The sequence below is a fragment of the Saccoglossus kowalevskii genome, chromosome 1 (genome assembly GCF_978046115.1).
Source record: "Saccoglossus kowalevskii chromosome 1, keSacKowa6.1, whole genome shotgun sequence".
In the NCBI taxonomy this organism is placed as follows: Eukaryota; Metazoa; Hemichordata; class Enteropneusta; family Harrimaniidae; genus Saccoglossus; species Saccoglossus kowalevskii.
In genome coordinates, this window is record NC_140641.1 from 7065984 (window position 1) to 7087799 (window position 21816).

The window sequence follows — 21816 nt, forward strand, 5'->3', positions numbered from 1 at the left end:
TAGACATCAACAATCCAGACCAGAAAACAATTTATCCTCTGTAAATGATCATTAGTTAATTAATTGTGTAATTAGTAAAAATATGGGACACGAAATAACAAGTCAAATAAAGTGTCAAAAGTAAAATTGACAAACAAGAGATTGAAAAGATAGTGACTAGAGGTATGACACATCCCATAGAATCTGTAGAGGAATAAGTTAGTAGTCAAGTAGTGGAAAAGCAAATGGTGGTGATATGAAAGAGATGAGTAGTCTTCAAAGGAAAGGTTTGCTTTATCTGGTATGGGGAGTCATCCAGTAAAAATAAAAATGTTCACAAAACATTGCATAATGAAGATGTTAATTACAAAGTAAACATAACGTTAACTTAATTATAACTCTTGTAATTTTGCAAGGAGTTTTTTCATTCCATACATATTTATATTTATGTTGACACGTTGTCAACATTTGAAATATTTCACAAGGTTAACAATGTTCTGTTGGTTACATCTTGTAACCATGACAAATTGTAGTCAAATATTAAGACATAAAACACTTCTTGTATTCACCAAGATAATACAACCTTGCCACATGAATCTATAGATGAATGGAATACATAATACAGACCATGGTTGGGTAATATGGTTAATAATTCCTTAACCGTATTAACTAGCCAAGATCTGAAATAAGCAATCTATATATTGTTAGTATCCTTTTGCTATGGTAACAGTATTAATAAATGTTGCGAAGAATGGCATCCCTTACCACGTCTCATAGCCATAAAGCTGAATGGTGATCCTGTGAATACAAGTAAACATTTCAAATACAACACAACACATACTGGTCATACTATGCAATGATGGCATCATACAAATTTATTGTGACTATTTCTCTTTTTGCCACATAGTGTAATGATAAACACTGATGTTTAGTGACAAACACTGGTGTGTAGTGACAAACACTGGTGTGTAGTGACAAACACTGGTGTGTAGTGACAAACACTGGTGTGTAGTGACAAACACTGGTGCATAGTGACAAACACTGGTGCATAGTGACAAACACTGGTGCATAGTGACAAACACTGGTGTATAGTGACAAACACTGGTGTGTAGTGACAAACACTGGTGTGTAGTGACAAACACTGGTGTGTAGTGACAAACACTGGTGTATAGTGACAAACACTGGTGCATAGTGACAAACACTGGTGTATAGTGACAAACACTGGTGTGTAGTGACAAACACTGGCGTGTAGTGACAAACACTGGTGTGTAGTGACAAACACTGGTGTATAGTGACAAACACTGGTGTATAGTGACAAACACTGGTGTGTAGTGACAAACACTGGTGTGTAGTGACAAACACTGGTGTGTAGTGACAAACACTGGTGTGTAGTGACAAATACTGGTGTGTAGTGACAAACACTGGTGTGTAGTGACAAAACTGGTGTAGTGACAAACACAGGTGTGTCGTGACAAACACTGGTGTGCAGTGACAAACACTGGTGTATAGTGACAAACACTGGTGTGTAGTGACAAACACTGGTGTATAGTGACAAACACTGTAGTGTAGTGACAAACACGGGTGTGTATTGACAAACACTGGTGTGTAGTGACAAAAACTGGTGTATAGTGACAAACACTGGTGTGTAGTGACAAACACTGGTGTGTAGTGACAAACACTGGTGTGTAGTGACAAACACTGGTGTGTAGTGACAAACACTGGTGTGTAGTGACAAACACTGGTGTGCAGTGACAAACACTGTAGTGTAGTGACAAACACTGTAGTGTAGTAACAAACACTGGTGTGTAGTGACACACACTGGTGTGTAGTGACAAACACTGGTGCATAGTAACAAACACTGGTGTGCAGTGACAAACACTGTAGTGTAGTGACAAACACTGGTGTGTAGTGACAAACACTGGTATGTAGTGACAAACACTGGTGTGTAGTGACAAACACTGGTGTGTAGTGAGAAACACTGTAGTGTAGTTACAAACACTGGTGTATAGTGACAAACACTGGTGCATAGTTACAAACACTGGTGTGTAGTAACAAACACTGGTGTGCAGTGACAAACACTGGTGCATAGTTACAAACACTGGTGCATAGTAACAAACACTGGTGTGCAGTGACAAACACTGTAGTGTAGTGACAAACACTGTAGTGTAGTGACAAACACTGCAGTGTAGTGACAAACACTGGTGTGCAGTGACAAACACTGGTGCATAGTGATAAACACTGGTGTGTAGTGACAAACACTGGTGCATAGTTACAAACACTGGTGTGTAGTGACAAACACTGGTGTGTAGTGACAAACACTGTAGTGTAGTGACAAACACTGGTGTGTAGTGACAAACACTGGTGTGTAGTGACAAACACTGGTGTGTAGTGACAAACACTGGTGTGTAGTGACAAACACTGTAGTGTAGTAACAAACACTGGTGTGCAGTGACAAACACTGTAGTGTAGTGACAAACACTGTAGTGTAGTGACAAACACTGGTGTGTAGTGACAAACACTGGTGTGTAGTGACAAACACTGGTGTGTAGTGACAAACACTGGTGCATAGTGACAAACACTGGTGCATAGTGACAAACACTGGTGCATAGTTACAAACACTGGTGTGTAGTGACAAACACTGGTGTATAGTGACAAACACTGGTGCATAGTTACAAACACTGGTGTGTAGTGACAAACATTGGTGTGTAGTGACAAACACTGGTGTATAGTGACAAACACTGGTGCATAGTGACAAACACTGGTGTATAGTGACAAACACTGGTGTATAGTGACAAACACTGGTGTGTAGTGACAAACACTGGTGTGTAGTGACAAACACTGGTGCCTAGTGACAAACACTGGTGTGTAGTGACAAACACTGGTGTGTAGTGACAAACACTGGTGTATAGTGACAAACACTGGTGTGTAGTGACAAACACTGGTGTGTAGTGACAAACACTGGTGTGTAGTGACAAACACTGTAGTGTAGTGACAAACACTGGTGTATATTGACAAACACTGGTGTGTAGTGACAAACACTGGTGTGTAGTGACAAACACTGGTGTGTAGTGACAAACACTGTAGTGTAGTGACAAACACTGGTGTGTAGTGACAAACACTGGTGTGTAGTAACAAACACTGGTGTATAGTGACAAACACTGGTGTGTAGTGACAAACACTGGTGTGTAGTGACAAACACTGTAGTGTAGTAACAAACACTGGTGTGCAGTGACAAACACTGTAGTGTAGTGACAAACACTGTAGTGTAGTGACAAACACTGGTGTGTAGTGACAAACACTGGTGTGTAGTGACAAACACTGGTGTGTAGTGACAAACACCGGTGTGTAGTGACAAACACTGGTGTATAGTGACAAACACTGTAGTGTAGTGACAAACACTGGTGTGTAGTGACAAACACTGTAGTGTAGTGACAAACACTGGTGTGCAGTGACAAACACTGGTGTATAGTGACAAACACTGGTGTGTAGTGACAAACACTGGTGTATAGTGACAAACACTGTAGTGTAGTGACAAACACGGGTGTGTATTGACAAACACTGGTGTGTAGTGACAAAAACTGGTGTATAGTGACAAACACTGGTGTGTAGTGACAAACACTGGTGTGTAGTGACAAACACTGGTGTGTAGTGACAAACACTGGTGTGTAGTGACAAACACTGGTGTGTAGTGACAAACACTGTAGTGTAGTAACAAACACTGGTGTGCAGTGACAAACACTGTAGTGTAGTGACAAACACTGTAGTGTAGTAACAAACACTGGTGTGTAGTGACACACACTGGTGTGTAGTGACAAACACTGGTGCATAGTAACAAACACTGGTGTGCAGTGACAAACACTGTAGTGGAGTGACAAACACTGTAGTGTAGTGACAAACACTGGTGTGTAGTGACAAACACTGGTGTGTAGTGACAAACACTGGTGTGTAGTGACAAACACTGGTGTGTAGTGACAAACACTGTAGTGTAGTTACAAACACTGGTGTATAGTGACAAACACTGGTGCATAGTTACAAACACTGGTGTGTAGTAACAAACACTGGTGTGCAGTGACAAACACTGGTGCATAGTTACAAACACTGGTGCATAGTAACAAACACTGGTGTGCAGTGACAAACACTGTAGTGTAGTGACAAACACTGTAGTGTAGTGACAAACACTGTAGTGTAGTGACAAACACTGGTGTGCAGTGACAAACACTGGTGTGCAGTGACAAACACTGGTGCATAGTTACAAACACTGGTGCATAGTTACAAACACTGGTGTGTAGTGACAAACACTGGTGTGTAGTGACAAACACTGTAGTGTAGTGACAAACACTGGTGTGTAGTGACAAACACTGGTGTGTAGTGACAAACACTGGTGTGTAGTGACAAACACTGTAGTGTAGTAACAAACACTGGTGTGCAGTGACAAACACTGTAGTGTAGTGACAAACACTGTAGTGTAGTGACAAACACTGGTGTGTAGTGACAAACACTGGTGTGTAGTGACAAACACTGGTGTGTAGTGACAAACACTGGTGCATAGTGACAAACACTGGTGCATAGTGACAAACACTGGTGCATAGTTACAAACACTGGTGTGTAGTGACAAACACTGGTGTATAGTGACAAACACTGGTGCATAGTTACAAACACTGGTGTGTAGTGACAAACACTGGTGTATAGTGACAAACACTGGTGCATAGTGACAAACACTGGTGTATAGTGACAAACACTGGTGTATAGTGACAAACACTGGTGTGTAGTGACAAACACTGGTGTGTAGTGACAAACACTGGTGCCTAGTGACAAACACTGGTGTGTAGTGACAAACACTGGTGTGTAGTGACAAACACTGGTGTATAGTGACAAACACTGGTGTGTAGTGACAAACACTGGTGTGTAGTGACAAACACTGGTGTGTAGTGACAAACACTGGTGTGTAGTGACAAACACTGTAGTGTAGTGACAAACACTGGTGTGTAGTGACAAACACTGGTGTGTAGTAACAAACACTGGTGTATAGTGACAAACACTGGTGTGTAGTGACAAACACTGGTGTGTAGTGACAAACACTGGTGTGTAGTGACAAACACTGGTGTGTAGTGACAAAACTGTAGTGTAGTGACAAACACTGGTGTGTAGTGACAAACACTGGTGTGTAGTAACAAACACTGGTGTATAGTGACAAACACTGGTGTGTAGTGACAAACACTGGTGTGTAGTGACAAACACTGTAGTGTAGTAACAAACACTGGTGTGCAGTGACAAACACTGTAGTGTAGTGACAAACACTGTAGTGTAGTGACAAACACTGGTGTGTAGTGACAAACACTGGTGTGTAGTGACAAACACTGGTGTGTAGTGACAAACACCGGTGTGTAGTGACAAACACTGGTGTATAGTGACAAACACTGTAGTGTAGTAATAAACACTGGTGTGTAGTGACAAACACTGTGGTGTAGTGACAAACACTGTAGTGTAGTGACAAACACTGGTGTGTAGTGACAAACACTGTAGTGTAGTAACAAACACTGGTGCATAGTGACAAACACTAGTGTAGTGACAAACACTAGTGCATAGTGACAAACACAGGTGCATAGTGACAAACACTGGTGTGTAGTGACAAACACTGGTGTATAGTGACAAACACTGGTGTATAGTGACAAACACTGGTGTGTAGTGACAAACACTGTAGTGTAGTGACAAACACTGGTGTGTAGTGACAAACACTGGTGTGCAGTGACAAACACTGGTGTATAGTGACAAACGCTGGTGTATAGTGACAAACGCTGGTGTATAGTGACAAACACTGGTGTGTAGTGACAAACACTGGTGTGTAGTGACAAACACTGGTGCATAGTGACAAACACTGGTGTGTAGTGACAAACACTGGTGTGTAGTGACAAACACTGGTGTATAGTGACAAACACTGGTGTGTAGTGACAAACACTGGTGTGTAGTGACAAACACTGGTGTGAAGTGACAAACACTGGTGTGTAGTGACAAACACTGGTGTGTAGTGACAAACACTGGTGTGTAGTGACAAACACTGGTGTATAGTGACAAACACTGGTGTGTAGTGACAAACACTGGTGTGTAGTGACAAACACTGTAGTGTAGTAACAAACACTGGTGTGCAGTGACAAACACTGTAGTGTAGTGACAAACACTGTAGTGTAGTGACAAACACTGGTGTGTAGTGACAAACACTGGTGTGTAGTGACAAACACTGGTGTGTAGTGACAAACACCGGTGTGTAGTGACAAACACTGGTGTATAGTGACAAACACTGTAGTGTAGTAATAAACACTGGTGTGTAGTGACAAACACTGTAGTGTAGTGACAAACACTGTAGTGTAGTGACAAACACTGGTGTGTAGTGACAAACACTGTAGTGTAGTAACAAACACTGGTGCATAGTGACAAACACTAGTGTAGTGACAAACACAGGTGTGTCGTGACAAACACTGGTGTGCAGTGACAAACACTGGTGTATAGTGACAAACACTGGTGTGTAGTGACAAACACTGGTGTATAGTGACAAACACTGTAGTGTAGTGACAAACACTGAAGTATAGTAATAATTACAGGCATTGGAAAATTGTGAAAACTGAAATGGTACATATCTGAACATTGCATTATAGAAGAAATGCAACAAAACTTGGTAGATCAAGGGTGAAAGTTTAACTCACCTGTTATATTTTGACCCGCCCATTTGACGTTTACCACATGTGATCCTGCTTCTTTAGGTTTGACAGTTACAGTGTAATTCTTACCATTCTGTGTGATAGTAACTGGGCATTTCTCATACCCGTTGCCAGCGGTTACCTCCAAAGATCCATCCCCGGCTTCACTTGCATCAACTACACAAAACATGAGAGAGAAAAAATGTTCAACCTCAATATTATGTATAAGGTATAATCCACGGATTTCATTGACCACACCTAAAATCACAAATGTTGTCATATGCGGGTCAAGACTATAAAATAAATCTTACTTGTGTATATTGCTACATCTCCTACAACCACCGCCTCACCACCAGTAATATGTACTTTGTTAGGTTTAGGTGTAGTGTCTGGTTTCACCATGATGTCAAATGGAGTACCACGTGCTAAATTACCCTCAACATAGACAGTCACCTGAATCAAATATTTAAAAAAATAATTATAGCGCTAGTGTTGACGAGTGAAATTATAGATCATTTTGTGTTCACTGTCAGATACCATGCTATATGTGAAATTGAACAGAAAAACAGGATAAACAAAAGTGTTGTATATATAGTGGCATCAAAACGTGTGAAATCAATAAACACAAAAGTATTCTTTGGGTAATTCCATGCTGAATAATTTGCTATACACATTTGATGATGGTCTATTTTGATGAAGTAAGGTTATCTCAACAACATATTCCTCTCTGAAAGATTGACTTTGTTTGAACTAAATAGAAATTAAATTCTGAAATAAAGTCATTTAATTTTTGTGGCAGACATTCAATTCATACATTTAAGGGAGATCACAGAAATCAGATAATCATCTATTTAGCACTGATCACATTAAAAAAACTCATGTGTGCTGGTGGTATTGCAAGCACAACATAGATATAGAAGATATTTAAAAATTAATTACAAATTCAAGTTAAGCCAATGCTCCATGAGATGCACAATGTGTAAACTATGTAATCCACAGAATTGAAGTTGATAATACCCGGTACAAACTAAAAATAACTAAAGTGAGTATCTTGGCTAATATATGTAAATTAGGTAATTAATATACTAACTAAAAATAACTAAAGTGAGTATCTCACCTATGTTCTATGTCTGTTAAGTGCTTCTTGAGAAATTGGCTAATATATGTAAATTAGGTAATTAATATGCACTCATTTCATCCCTAAACTAAAGTTAATATGTAAATAACCTGTCAACACCTAGCTTTGTACCAAGTTTCAAGGAATGAGTGAGTGGATTTTATGATATCTGTGAATCAACAAAAAATTGTCTAATTATGTGAACAGTTTCACTGAACTCATTCAAAGATTGGTTGTTGAGACATTGGTGAAATGGGTGAAAACTTACTAATATTATGTAAATTAGGTAATTAATATGCACATATTTCAATCCAAAACTAATAAGGTCTGCACATTTTAACTTTCATTGTAATGAGATGATTAATTCTATGAGTGGAACTTACTAAATACACACACACACACACACACACACACACATATGTTATGTTTGGATTAATACACAACTCTATATAGGGTTGTTTGCATAGCTTAGGTTTAGTAAAGGAGGAAGGTATGGTACAGTTATATTAATATTAATATAAAGTTTACCATACCTACCACATTCACTAACCTAAGATATACAAATTCAAATTAAATTTGTTTAAATATTAATATAAATTAGGAAAAAATAGTAAGGGTTGTCACTTAGTTGAGTTGTCATCACTTGGTAGGTGTAAAGTTAAATGGAAGTCGTCACAACGTTGATCAGATGCACACAAACAAAAAATAACTGCAAAGACTTCAAAAGTGGACTTTGCACATGGGAGTTAAAGTTGCATTTAATAATTAAAAGATAAGTATTTTAAAATGATTAGCTCAATCAAATATTGATATACACAACAATGCAATGTAATGTAAAACAACATTAAAGACCACGTAATACCTTATGTCTACCAATCTCAGATGGTGTGAATGTCACTACGCCTTTGTTGGCAATATCTTGATTCATATCGACTTTCACCGGGCAGGATTTTGTGGGTCCCTCCACGACTGCTGCAATATCTTTAATCTTAGCATTTTTATCCAAAAGAGCAACAGCAAAGGACACCTATCAAAAAAAGCAGATCGGTTAACTTTTTGAAAATGCATTATGAACAAAAATTTGATATTGTAGTTTGATATTCCATATTGCAGACTGAATCAGATTCCAAATTATCATAATCTAAAATTGTTGCATTTGCAGGACACACAACACTCAATCTAATTAAAATCTGATGTATTTTAAGGCATGGAAATTTAATTTATTTTCGCATATTTTATTTTTGCCATATGTTTTTATTCTTATTGTTTTTATAATCATAACATACATTTTATTTTGTATAACTTGATTTATCACCACATGCATCTGAATGCCTACATAACAAAATTTCAACGAGCTCCCCTCAACTGGTTTAGTCAACTAATCAATAGACCTTGTTCTATAGTGCACTTGATGACATCACAGGTCAGAAATATGTCACAAACACACTCAAATAAAATGGTGGATTCTATCGATATTAGCAATGAAAAAGATCAAGAAAAATATGGTTTTTCGTAAGTTTATCATTGTTAAATTCAACAAACATCAATCCATGATTTTTATGATTATATATTGTGACTTAAAGGGTTTACAATTTATGTAGTTACTTCATGAGTGCCGATTTTCAATATCTACTGGTTCGATCAAACATCAGTAACATTTTTGTGGTCGCTGCACTGGAGATGGGTGATGTTTTACTGCCGATTGAGACAAAATAGTCTATGGCTTTGAAGCTCCAGCTGTTAATAAGGTAAAAAGTATCTGCTTCCCACAATTTGAGGTGCGAGTGCAAGTTCTAATATTGCAGTCAATCTAAGACTTTAGCATATTTGCAAATCAAGTACACAATAGTTGCATTAAAATAAATAAATTCTTTATACTGAAGAAATTTAAAATTTGCAGTTATACTATTATTTTTGTGTCTGGCTGTGTGCAACTTACAAGTAAGTATGATAAGGAACACGTCAGATAAATGAAAAATGAATTGTCTGTTGCGATAATGAGTTATTGCACAGGAACTTGAGTTTGAAGTGAATAATAACAACTTACTGGCTTTCCAACAGTAGCTATTCTGACTCCAGTTTCATTGTCTTCTTTACTGATAGCAATACCTGCAAGACTTATATCTACTAACTCAGCATACTTTGGTGCAGGTCTCTGAGCGTGACGAAAACTTGCAGCATATGCCATGATAGCGAGTTCATCCACTTCTGGATTGGCTAGTTCTTGGGCTGTCAGAAGAGGCGTTAGTTGCAACTTCTTGGATGCTTCAATACCTGGTATAACAATCGGGAGAATAATAAAATTGTCAACAAGTTTACTGTTGTTATCAAACAAAGCGGAAATTTAACAAACAGCACAATACATTATTTCATGGAAGTTACCAAATCCAATAGGGATGGGAAGATAGAAGTAGGAAGGGAAAAAATTGAGGATTTTGATGTAATTTACAAGGCAAATGAATCATGGATATAGATTTGAATAATTGTAATCAAAATAATCATATATTTCCTGAAATTATGTTCTGAACCCCCCCATCTTTCTTGTGCTCTCCCTGTCTATACAGAGTGCTACAACCCCTGTAATGAAATAGCATTTTCGCAAAGTACAACAAGGAAGTCAAATAAAATACGCTACTTCTGTATATATCAGTAATTTACCCTGCTTGTTGTGTTTATAATTACTCCTCAAGAGAAAAGTTTATTAATTTTTTGGGGAAATATATATTGCCATGGTAACACTGCATTGAAAGAAATTGTGACTCGTCTGACTGCTTTGTACTGTAATCATGAATATCAAAATAAATGTTTTATTTATAAGTGATATGATGTGTGTCTGTATTTGTTGTGCTCTATGCATAAACAATATTTATGCTGATATAATTCAGTTACAATTTTATAATGTGCAGATTGACATGGTTTGTCAATAGTTTCAACAAAATGTTGGTGTTTATCTGTTCATAGGTCATAGGTCATAGTGAATGGTAAGGGTCAACAACTGATGGCATACTTCTACATTGTTTTAATATTTAGTTTTACTTTTTACTTGATAAATTTTATCATTAAAAATAAAAATTAATCACCTAAATTTGCTTAGAATTCAGGATAGCACCACTAAATATGACTTTGCCACCACATATTGCCATAGAAACCAACGATGTTTTGTGTAAAAATAAGCTTTACCTGGTGATTGTGCAAAATGAACTAAAATCCCAAGGAATTTGATTTACTTACACTTATACAAAAGAGGGTACTGATACCTCACAGAGTTAGGGAAGGGACAACATAGTACACCTACAAATTATTTTGACATATTTCATCGAGGAAAAAAAAAAACAAAGTTGCAAGCATATGAAACCTGTTATACTAAATTTTAACAAAAATGTTGAAAAAAAATCTGAGAAAAAGCTAGAACACACAAGAAAAAAACAAAATAGCCACTACCCAGTAGTATATAGGCCATTGTGAATCAAACTGATTAATATGCATCAGTAACGCTTCATGAGTTATATGTCAAGTTTTAAATGATATCTGACATGCCAGATATTCCTAATAAACATTTGATGACATACATTTTTTGGTAAAAATGGCTGCAACATATCAGACAATGACATTGACAACTGCTTTCATTTCTATTTACTGTTTCCACAGCAACTATTCTATTATCACAATCTGTAAATGACAAATATATGAAGACACTTTTTTACCATTTTTCAACATCAATAGTCCCCAAATCTCCCTAATAAATTTGTTCTTACCTGTTTGGCAGTTTCCAATGGGGTTTTCCCTATCTAATGAAGACCATTCTGGGCAGACTCCTCCACATGAATTGGCAAGGGCACACAGGGTAACACCATCATTCCAGTCAGACTGTAAGAAATGATACACAACATGTTACACTTACAAATATATTCATGTGGTTGTCATATAACATACATGCATCAATGCATTTGATCAGGTTATTTCATAACAAATCAAAAAGTCCTTTTAAAAAAATTAAAATAACATTCTCACTTATTTTACAGAAAGAGGTTGGAGAATGGATTTTCAGATAAAATACAGAAATCTTATAATAATGGTAACTGTACAAAACTTTCTGAGGCATAGTTTGGATATAAAAACTAGAAAAATAAATAGCCACATGAGTTTCAAGACAAAATGGCTGCCATCTAACCAATATGTTCAATAGAAATCATAAAATAACTAACATCAAGGTTTTATAAGATTACAGTATACAAGGATGTGATATACAATGAAAATTACAAGTGAATTGAAGAAGTCAGTCGAATTGCAATATGACCACAAAGCCAAACCTACATTTCTATAGAACTCCTACTATAAGTTACATAAGTCTATGAATACCTTATTCATGTTCATCTCAAATTGTTTTGGTAGTTTTTGCACTCATTCGCAAAGCATGTAATTGAAGCACTCACTGTGATGCTAGAACTAATGTTTGATTGGCGCATACAGGATTGTTTTTAAAATTGAGAGCTTGATTCTCGTGAGATCTTTACCATATCACCATACATGTTTATGTAAGTGGCATGCACTTATTTTATATATCATTAACATACATCAGTAAGCCAATGTATGTTGCCACCATAATGTATGTCTGAGAAACGGATGAAGAAATTATGCATTTTAAGAATAAAAATGCCATCAATTGACAATTGAAATGACTACCATATTAGCTCAACAGATACAAATCAACAATTACATTTATTGAATGCATTATCTTTAAAATATGATTTATTTTAATAATAGTCACGTCTTATTAAGCATATGAATGAGATGGACGTACCAGTCCCCATGCATTCAATCTATAGTCAAGCGGGGCTAATATGCATCTAAAATCAGGTGACGTTTCTCTTTTCTGTCTATTGAAGAGACTATAGCAAAAACACCCCATAAATTACATAACAATTACTGATACATACCTGAAAGTTTTGTACATTTAACTCTGGTACTTTCTTTCTAACCCAATTCAAAGTAGCAAACCAACCAGGGCCTTCTTTTTTCAGATAATAAGAAAGATAGGTCATTCCACTGAGTTCATCTATGTGTCCACTAGACATGTCTTCTGGTGATAACACTAATGGAATGTCAAAGTGTTCTTTGCCTAGCTTCATGGCATTAGAACAGTTATCAAGTCTATTACTGCGATCCAAGGACTTCCAATTTGGACACAAGCCTGGTTGACAGTGTTCAATCAGAGCACTGTAAAACAAATAGAACAAGAAAAGATTTAGTTCGGTAGCAATTGGCTACAACAGTTATCAGAAATGCATTTTTAATAGAAGCCCACATAATTTATTGTGTGCAAGATTATTAAAATTACTTATTTTGACCACAGACACACTGCAACTTTGTAACTCAATATGGTATAAGATTACAAAAACAAGTCATTGTCAATGACACGTCCCCGTTCCGTTCATATTTGAGTGACATATACATTCAAAGCAGATCATGATCGAAATGCACCTGCATATGTACAACACATTGTACTAAATCTGAACAAAATCCATCCATGCATGACTGAGATCCAGTTCCGGAATTGTATTAATACGTGATTTTGATGCATTTTCGGCCTTAAAATGGCCATCATTCAGCTATTGTTAAGCGGATCATGAAACAAATGCACATATCTATTTGCGACATGATGTACCATGTGTGTGTGAAGTTTGAACTTGATCAATCCAGACATGTCTTGGATATGGATCCAGAACTGAATTCTTTAACAAAATGGCCGCCAGTCGGCCATTTCGAACTTGATCCGAAAAAAAAAAATGACGTGCATCAAGGTCCTATTATGTTTAATGTATGTACCAAATTTGAACGAAATCCGTCCATGCATAACTGAGATCCAGGTCCGGAATGATGAAAATGTGCGATTTCAATGCATTTTCGGCCTTAAAGCGGCCGCCATTTGGCTATCGTTAATGAGATCATGAAACAAATGCACATACATATTTGTGACATGATGTACCTTGTGTGTGTGAAGTTTGAACTCGATCAATCCAAGCATGTCTCAGATATGGATCCAGAACTGAATTCTTTAAAACAAAATGGCCGCCAGTCGTCTATTTCAAACCCGATCCCCCCAAAAAAAATGACGTGCATCAAGGTCCTATTATGTTTAATGTATGTACCAAATTTGAACAAAATCCGTCCATGCATAACTGAGATCCGGGTCCGGAATGGTGAAAATGTGCGATTTTGATGCATTTTCGGCCTTAAAATTGCCGCTATTCGGCTATCGTTAATCGGATCATGACAAAAATGCATGTGCATATGTCCCATATAATGTGTGATGTATGAGTGAAGTTTGAACTTAATCGGTCCATGCATGTTCGAGATACAGGTGATCATGGACGCACGAACAGACGCACGGACGCACACAGGGCAAAACATAAGTCCCCGTTTTCGGACTACGTCCGAACGGGGACTAACAATGCTATACCACCACAGCCAAGCAGCCAAGCAGCCAGAATAGTAATTCACAGGTACTATAGGGTGTGATCTGGCAATGAAGCCTGTCACGGAACGCTATAACAAAACCAGTACGACAGATCACTCACCATCAGTCCTTGCTAGCTACCCCGCCATCTTAGCCCCACCTGTGTGTTTTATCCTGCCACAGAGGGCGCACCTCGTAAAACCACTTATGCAAATTAATGTAAGAATAAATAATAAGAATTCATGACAAAGCCTTTCTATAGGGTGTAGTCTGGCATTGAAGCCTTACTATAGGGTGTGGTCTGGCATTGAAGCCTTACTATAGGGTGTGGTCTGGCATTGAAGCCTTACTATAGGGTGTGGTCTGGCATTGAAGCCTTACTATAGGGTGTGGTCTGGCATTGAAGCCCTTCTATAGGGTGTGGTCTGGCAACGAAGTCTTTCTATAGGGTGTGGTCTGGCATTGAAGCCTTCCTATATGATGTGGTCTGGCATTGAAGCCTTTCTATAGGGTGTGGTCTGGCATTGAAACCTTTCTATAGGGTGTGGTCTAGCATTGAAGCCTTACTATATGATGTGGTCTGGCATTGAAGCCTTTCTATAGGGTGTGGTCTGGCATTGAAGCCCTTCTATTGGATGTGGTCTGGCATTGAAGCCCTTCTATAGGGTGTGGTCTGGCATTGAAGCCCTTCTATAGGGTGTGGTCTGGCATTGAACCCTTACTATAGGGTGTGGTCTGGCATTGAAGCCTTACTATAGGGTGTGGTCTGGCATTGAAGCCCTTCTATAGGGTGTGGTCTGGCATTGAAGCCTTACTATATGATGTGGTCTGGCATTGAACCCTTACTATAGGGTGTGGTCTGGCATTGAAGCCTTACTATAGGGTGTGGTCTGGCATTGAAGCCTTACTATAGGGTGTGGTCTGGCATTGAAGCCTTACTATAGGGTGTGGTCTGGCATTGAAGCCCTTCTATAGGGTGTGGTCTGGCAACGAAGTCTTTCTATAGGGTGTGGTCTGGCATTGAAGCCTTCCTATATGATGTGGTCTGGCATTGAACCCTTACTATAGGGTGTGGTCTGGCATTGAAGCCTTTTTATAGGGTGTGGTCTGGCATTGAAGCCTTCCTATTGGGTGTGGTCTGGCATTGAAGCCTTTCTATAGGGTGTGGTCTGCATTGAAGCCTTACTATTGAGTGTGGTCTGGCATTGAAGTCCTTCTATAGGGTGTGGTCTGGCATTGAAGCCTTCCTATAGGGTGTGGTCTGGCATTGAAGTCTTTCTATAGGGTGTGGTCTGGCAATGAAGTCTTTCTATAGGGTGTGGTCTGGCATTGAAGCCTTCCTATATGATGTGGTCTGGCATTGAAGCCTTACTATTGAGTGTGGTCTGGCATTGAAGCCTTCCTATAGGGTGTGGTCTGGCATTGAAGCCTTTCTATAGGGTGTGGTCTGGCATTGAAGCCTTTCTATAGGGTGTGGTCTAGCATTGAAGCCTTCCTATATGATGTGGTCTGGCATTAAAACCTACCTATAGGGTGTGGTCTGGCATTGAAGCCTTCCTATAAGGTGTGGTCTGGCATTGAAGCCCTTCTATAGGGTGTGGTCTGGCATTGAAGCCTTCCTATAAGGTGTGGTCTGGCATTGAAGCCTTCCTATAGGGTGTGGTCTGGCATTGAAGCCTTACTATTGAGTGTGGTCTGGCATTGAAGCCTTACTATTGAGTGTGGTCTGGCATTGAAGCCTTCCTATAGGGTGTGGTCTGGCATTGAAGCCCTTCTATAGGGTGTGGTCTGGCATTGAAGCCCTTCTATAGGGTGTGGTCTGGCATTGTAGCTTAATAAAACAATTATATATTCACAATTATATTTTATTGGGTGTCAATAATATAAGATACCTGAGTGCAACCCCATCTGTCCAATCAGAAGAGAAGTTCTTGATATTTAGGTCTGGTAATACTGCCCGTATCCACTCCATCATTAGTTTCTTCGGTGGCACTTTTACCGTCCTGGCACCATCTGACCCGCTGATTTGGTATTTTAAAATCATTTTCCATAATAGTCCTAAAATTAACTTTAATTTGCCATCAACAACGTCTTCATTGCCTTAAAAAAAAGAAAATCAAGTGTTATATTATGTTATGCAATTCTAAGTCACTGTCAATGATTGTATTTAACTGTATAGATACAGGACGCAAAGGGAAACTCATTGAAACAAAAGATAAATTTATATGACAAAAAACATATTCTCACTGTGGATTATGCAAAACTTTCTGCCATTGGCAAGAACTTTTTTCAAAAAAATAACCACGTGGACATTTTTTTCCAACATGTTTCTTTAGCTAATACATTATTTTAGCTAATTTAACTAATTCATATTTTTGCTAATTCAAGATGTCGCTATTTTATATTCTCACAATGAAATTGTTGACACTTTAGCTAAATTAAGAATCTGTTAATTGTGCCTGAAAAGGCACATAGTTGTTTCAACATGTTTTACAGTATGACCACTTTCCAGCAATATTTATGCAGATTTGCCTTGTTTAGAGATCAAAATAATAATTCTATTTATAAAACAATTTTTTAATCTCATTATTTTATATTTATATTTCTTATATATTATTTCAATTGTATGAGTTGGCGATCCATAACAAATGTTTAATCTAACCTCCATACTAAAGACCACCTGCCTATAAAGACCATTTTAATGAAGTCCCTGGAGTGAACAAAGGTTTGACTTCAGAAGTGAATATAAAATTGTATTTTTATGCTGGATCATTAAAATATGACTTGTTTTGACCTTTGTCATTTATGTAAGCGCATGTACTAGTAACTATGAAAAGATGAAAACGAATCGTTTTCCGGAAATACGTAAGCAATCAATTGTAGGATAGATTTAACAAATACTTTGTACAACAAAATGACGTAATCTGACATATACCATAAAACCTATTGTAATGTGTGTGTCTACACTGTGTACTAACATACATAATAGTATGCAGCATGTTAACAAGTCAGAACATGAAATGTGACAATAGCTAATATAATATATATAACTGCATGACCACTGTCAAATAGCAACTCTCTTAATCAATACATTGTCTAAATTCCAGTTGTGATCACTGATAATAAGCATGCCTGGAACATATATAACCCCAATACATAGTGTATATGTCCAGCCACACCCACTTAACGTAACAATGACACATTGTGAGATGTATATGGAGTATAATCAGTGTCATGTACACTTTTTGGGTTACACAAGATCTATCCTAAAATGCCTTGGGGAAATGGAATTTCTGAATTGGATATTAACAAAGAAAAAAACAAGTAGGAATTTGACCTATTTTGTGTTTCCAATCTGAGAAGACAGTGACGCCTTGTTATTTTACACTTTACCATTCTCGTTGAATCCACCCAATGGATATGAGTACCAGCACACATTTGTTTATAGTTCATGTGCCCCTTTTACAGTCAATCTTGCCACTGTATATTTTGTATTACAAAGTGAAAGATATTTTGAACATTAAAAGATACCAGAGGTACATTACTTGGGGTTTGTAACTACGGTGACATGATACCAAGATCCCGTCACAATCTCGCTCTCGCATAAGCGTTCCAACTCAGAAAAAATGCGAATGCGCATGCCCGAGGTAACTGGGATACTGGGATGTCCAGGTGGATCAAAATAGCTGCCCACGATATGACGGATTACGAGAACTATATTTTCTGTACATTTTCGATGTATTACATTTTTCACTATGATAGTGACAAGCAAAGTTTATTTTTTTCATTACAAACATTGAACATTGATATGCGTCATGTCAGAAGGTCGTAGCCTCAGTCTCGCTATCTACGAGAAGAGACTTGAATGGGATCTTGACATGATGTCACCAGACAGTACTATGCGAGTTGCAAACCCCAAGTAATGTACCTCTGAAGATACTTATTTATTTGATGTACAGTAACACAATAAAATAAACATAAAACAAGTGAGAATTCATTCAATAGTGAGAAGAAAATGAGACAAAGAAACCATTACCAGCTTGAAGTCAAAATACATTTTTCACAAAATGCAAATTAAACAGTTAACCCCTTGTTGCATCAACTTATTTGCTTTAGTTTGGGGGTGGGGGGTTTTGACCTCAAAAAGTTTCCATCCTACAAAAACAATTTTATTTTTTAATGAAGTCAAACAAATCTTGGAGTATTTGTAGTTCGTTTTTTTTTCTATCTAATCATAAACAAAAATGACAGAAAATGAAAAAAACACACCCAAGACTAGAAAATGATTGGGTCCAAGTGTAATATGTGCGTCAAATGAACTGCTATGCCATACTACTGTCAGATTATCAATGAATGTTGTCTGATGCCATGATCAATATTTATTAATTAAGTTTCAGTGGGGGGGGGGGGGACTAAAGGAATTAAGTTTTTTATCCTACATTGAACTTTTGATGTTGTCCTTAACTAGAGATATTATTTAGGGAATAAAGAAAAAAATGCTGCCTATTATTGCGTGAAAATATTTGCAGTAGCATGCCTTGGAGAATCACGACACGCACAAGTAAATAGAATGCGAACATGCTTATAATGTTATTTTGCTGCCTAAAATGACCAGGATTTCTTAATGTGGATGAATCATAATGAGATTGTTGTTTAAACTATCTTCACAAATGAGGGCAAACTTTGGATATTGCTTGATTTATATGTCATCTTTCTCGTGTGCATTGACCCCAAGAACTGTCTGGTACCATCCAACACCATGTGGTACCAATCAACCAATGAAAATGCGCTATTGTATCATAAAAATGATATTTAATTTTTTCCTCAAATAGAAATCAAATCATCAATGTCAAGGGCAGAAATACAAGGGTACAACTGAAATTGCATTTGTAACTATACATGTGATTGGCTTATTATAGTTTATAATACTAATATTAGCCAATTAAAATGTAGTTCTCAAGATCTTTTTATATAAGCTCATAACAGTGGTTGCGACTAAAGATGTGCATGTACAAAAGTCCCATACAAATTAATAATATTAATAATATGTAATTATTGTTTTTGTAAACTGTTTATATAGATAATACTTATAATGTTATAAAGCTATTAATAAATAGAATGGCTGTACAGGATGAGATAATAATAATAATAGTCTTTAGTGAAACCGTATCCCAGTTTACATACATTCTTGAATTGTCAGAAAAGTTATCTGCAAATACTCATTGTAATGGGAATTGATGCCAATATCCTTGAATAATGAAGTGTATACATGTTAAATATATCTTCATATTCAACATCAGCATAACCATGTGACTGATAACAATTTTGGGGTAAAAGTTGGGTGTACTGCTTATGCATATTTATGAGGTTACTTTATCATATATGACCATTTCTTATGTCAGTTACATCTTTTGTTTGGTGCCTTCATTATGGCACTGGTTTATACTAGTTGTTCCATATTTAAAGTTTCTGAAAATTGTTTTTTTTTGTAAAATCCTGATGTGAAGTCTGTCACTATATAGATCAGTGTAATATGCTGCAAACATAAACAAGTAGATGCATCAATCAATTTGATATGATGTATGGCATGAACAAGACAGACAGACAGACAGACAGACAGACAGAGAGAGAGACAGACAGACAGACAGACAGACAGACAGACAGACAGACAGACAGACAGACAGACAGACAGACAGACACAGACAGTCATATTTGTGATTATTCACTACCATTCACTGCTGCATAGTATTAAATTACTGAATAACAAGTCATTGTCAATGACACGTCCCCGTTCCGTTCATATTTGAGTGACATGTACATTCAAAGCAGATCATGACCGAAATGCACCTGCATATGTACAACACATTGTGCTAAATCTGAACAAAATCCATCCATGCATGACTGAGATCCGGTTCTGGAATTGTGAAAATACGTGATTTTGATGCATTTTCGGCCTTAAAATGGCCATCATTTCGCTATTGTTAAGCAGATCATGAAACAAAGGCACATATCTATTTGTGACATGATGTACCATGTGTGTGTGAAGTTTGAACTTGATCAATCCAGACATGTCTTGGATACGGATCCAGAACTGAATTCTTTAACAAAATGGCCGCCAGTCGGCCATTTCGAACTTGATCCGAAAAAAAAAAGACGTGCATCAAGGTCCTATTATGTTTAATGTATGTACCAAATTTGAACAAAATCCATCCATGCATAACTGAGATACGGGTCCGGAATGGTGAAAATGTGCGATTTCAATGCATTTTCGGCCTTAAAGCGGCCGCCATTTGGCTATCGTTAATGAGATCATGAAACAAATGCACATACATATTTGTGACATGATGTACCTTGTGTGTGTGAAGTTTGAACTCGATCAATCCAAGCATGTCTCGGATACGGATCCAGAACTGAATTCTTTAAAACAAAATGGCCGCCAGTCGGCTATTTCGAACTTGATCCGAAAAAAAAAATGACGGGCATCAAGGTCCTATTATGTTTAATGTATGTACCAAGTTTGAATGAAATCCGTCCATGCATAACTGAGATCCGGGTTCGGAATGGTGAAAATGTGCGATTTCAATGCATTTTCGGCCTTAAAGCGGCTGCCATTTGGCTATCGTTAATGAGATCATGAAACAAATACACATACATATTTGTGACATGATGCACCTTGTGTGTGTGAAGTTTGAACTTGATCAATCCAGACATGTCTCGGATACGGATCCAGAACTGAATTCTTTAAAACAAAATGGCCGCCAGTCGGCTATTTCGAACTTGATCCGAAAAAAAAAATGACGTGCATCAAGGTCCTATTATGTTTAATGTATGTACCAAATTTGAATGAAATCCGTCCATGCATAACTGAGATCCGGGTCCGGAATGGTGAAAGTGTGCGATTTCAATGCATTTTCGGCCTTAAAGCGGCCGCCATTTGGCTATCGTTAATGAGATCATGAAACAAATGCACATACATATTTGTGACATGATGTACCTTGTGTGTGTGAAGTTTGAACTCGATCAATCCAAGCATGTCTCAGATACGGATCCAGAACTGAATTCTTTAAAACAAAATGGCCGCCAGTCGGCCATTTCGAACCCGATCCAAAAAAAAAAATGACGTGCATCAAGGTCCTATTATGTTTAATGTATGTACCAAATTTGAACAAAATCCGTCCAATCATAACTGAGATCCGGGTCCGGAATGGTGAAAATGTGCGATTTTGATGCATTTTCGGCCTTAAAATGGCCGCTATTCGGCTATCGTTAATCGGATCATGAAAAAAATGCATGTGCATATGTCCCATATAATGTGTGATGTATGAGTGAAGTTTGAACTCAATCGGTCCATGCATGTTCGAGATACAGGTGATCACGGACGCACGGACGCACGGAAGCACGGACGCACGGACGCACGGACGCACACAGGGCAAAACATAAGTCCCCGTTTTCGGACTGCGTCCGAACGGGGACTAACAAAAGCAGCCACACAAGGAATTCCAATTTAGGCTAACTTCTTGCCAACTGTGCAACTGTGTCTGGAACTTTCTAAAAAAGCTATTATTTTGAAA

General features: G+C 37.6%; 1 protein-coding gene across 2 annotated transcripts in view; it reads right to left on the reverse strand.

Moving 5' to 3' along the window:
• Positions 1–21816, reverse strand: part of LOC100369791 (filamin-A-like) — a 47138-nt gene that overhangs the window by 5840 nt on the left and 19482 nt on the right. The window contains exons 2-9 of one of the 2 annotated variants that reach the window (XM_006823377.3): positions 16138–16345; positions 12726–13005; positions 11544–11655; positions 9836–10062; positions 8651–8815; positions 6983–7124; positions 6678–6848; positions 745–777 (exon numbers count right to left, since the gene is read on the reverse strand). In XM_006823377.3, coding sequence (XP_006823440.1) covers positions 745–777; positions 6678–6848; positions 6983–7124; positions 8651–8815; positions 9836–10062; positions 11544–11655; positions 12726–13005; positions 16138–16345 — 1338 coding nt within the window. The remainder of the gene's footprint in view (positions 1–744; positions 778–6677; positions 6849–6982; positions 7125–8650; positions 8816–9835; positions 10063–11543; positions 11656–12725; positions 13006–16137; positions 16346–21816) is intronic. The other variant, XM_085498635.1, reaches the window with a different exon arrangement.